Source organism: Protobothrops mucrosquamatus, unplaced genomic scaffold, assembly GCF_001527695.2.
Source record: "Protobothrops mucrosquamatus isolate PMUCROS unplaced genomic scaffold, P.Mucros_1.0 scaffold6368, whole genome shotgun sequence".
Classification (NCBI taxonomy): Eukaryota; Metazoa; Chordata; class Lepidosauria; order Squamata; family Viperidae; genus Protobothrops; species Protobothrops mucrosquamatus.
In genome coordinates, this window is record NW_015392195.1 from 246 (window position 1) to 1,795 (window position 1,550).

The following is a 1,550-nucleotide window of genomic DNA, read 5'->3' on the forward strand; positions in this document are numbered from 1 at the left end:
GTTGCCACCCTGCAGTCAAAGCCATGAATATTCTGCCTCTGAAATGAAAGCTTGACATTGCTCATTGTTAGCCTGGCTTCCACAAATGTGTCTTATTTCTTTTTAAGCCAAGTAATAGTTGGCAGCCATTTTTAAGGTATTGTGACTTTGGTGCAGCTCTTGTTAGTTTCAAAACAACACACCAAACTCTTTTGTGAATCACTTGGAGAAAGTCACCATCCCCTCTGTACTTCTTTGCATACAAGACTAATGAACGAGTATCTGGTTTGTGGGGATGGCGGTGGGCCTTGGCTGGTGCTGTAGTTTTTAAGGCCACCTTGCTGGTGCACGGCCAGAAACTACAGAGGCTTCAAGAGTCTGGTGGTTTTACAGAAAGCCAAGGAGGGCCATTGCTTTAATTTTTTTCCTTTGTCTTGGCTTAGTCTCTACAATATGCTATGATCCTGCCGGGAAAACCAGATACCTTGCGATCTGCCAGGCGTATGGCGTGGTTCCTATCTCTTATTTTTTACGGCATATGAAAGATTCTGAGCTGGCTCTGATGCATCGTGGCCTTGGCCCTAAGGTAATCGCTGCCAGGTGTCTTTTTCTTTTGGGTCCTGCCACATCGGGGCTTGCTTTGCCCTCTGCAAGTATGAATCCCCTCGCTGCCCCTGGATATTCTCTCAGCCCTCTTCTCCCTCTCCTTTTTTCCATCTGCATCACACGTGGGAATATTATTGTAAGGACCCACCTCACTTTACATCTTAAGATGACAGAACTCTTGGAATCTCTCTTCCAACAGGCATCTTTATTAAGAGAAAATGATTGCAGGTGTTCTAGACAGGATCTGAGGGATCAACCCCTACCATTCAATGTTTTAAGTGTTCCCAAGCAGCCCCCACCCCACAGTTCTTCCGGGCGACGATCACTCATCCTCTCTTTTCCCAGATCCCAGGCGTTGCATTGTTCCACCCCTTTTCCCTCACTGCCAGCAAAAGGGAGACTTCAGAGAGAGAGTAGATGAAAGGCGATGGCCATATTGTTATGGTCAGTCCTCTTGATGAGAATCAACATCCAGTCACTTTGTAGTTTAAATGAAGGAAGTGAGAGTCATAAAACCCCCTTGCTTATCCTCCTCCCCTTTCGTAGTATGACAGAATCCAGTGAGAATAGGAAATGGGTTTATTTCAGAGTAGGTAGCTAGAAATGAAATATAATTGGATTCTGACAATTATATTTCTTTACAGAGTTATTTGTGGGAATAATCAGGGAGCATTACGGTACCAACATTACACCGTGGCAGAAATATGTAGGTGCAATTAGACTGGCACCTGATGCGTTCCATTAAATTTTACCTTCAAAATTAAAAATGGCAGGCGCCTTCGCTGGATGCAGCTGTTTGCTGCTCCCGCCTGTTTCTGCGTAAAAGCCGTTTTGACAGCCTGCATCTGCTGTCAAACGGCTTGATACCTTTCCCCTGGGCATAGGGGGAAAGGTGAGCTGCCCGAGGTAGGAGTTGAGTTCCCGAGTCGTCCCTTGTGGACGATGTAGGTGAGAACTCCTCCGGA

At 46.0% G+C, this 1,550-nt stretch overlaps 1 protein-coding gene across 1 annotated transcript in view; it reads left to right on the forward strand.

Moving 5' to 3' along the window:
* Positions 1-422: 422 nt before the first annotated feature.
* The window catches only part of LOC107300208 (leucine-rich repeat-containing protein 74B-like), a gene marked incomplete at its 5' end in the record, with an annotated part of 16,080 nt that continues 14,952 nt past the window's right edge, over positions 423-1,550 (forward strand). Inside the window, one exon of the mRNA XM_015829545.1 lies at positions 423-565. Within this exon, the coding sequence (XP_015685031.1) occupies positions 423-565 (143 nt within the window). The remainder of the gene's footprint in view (positions 566-1,550) is intronic.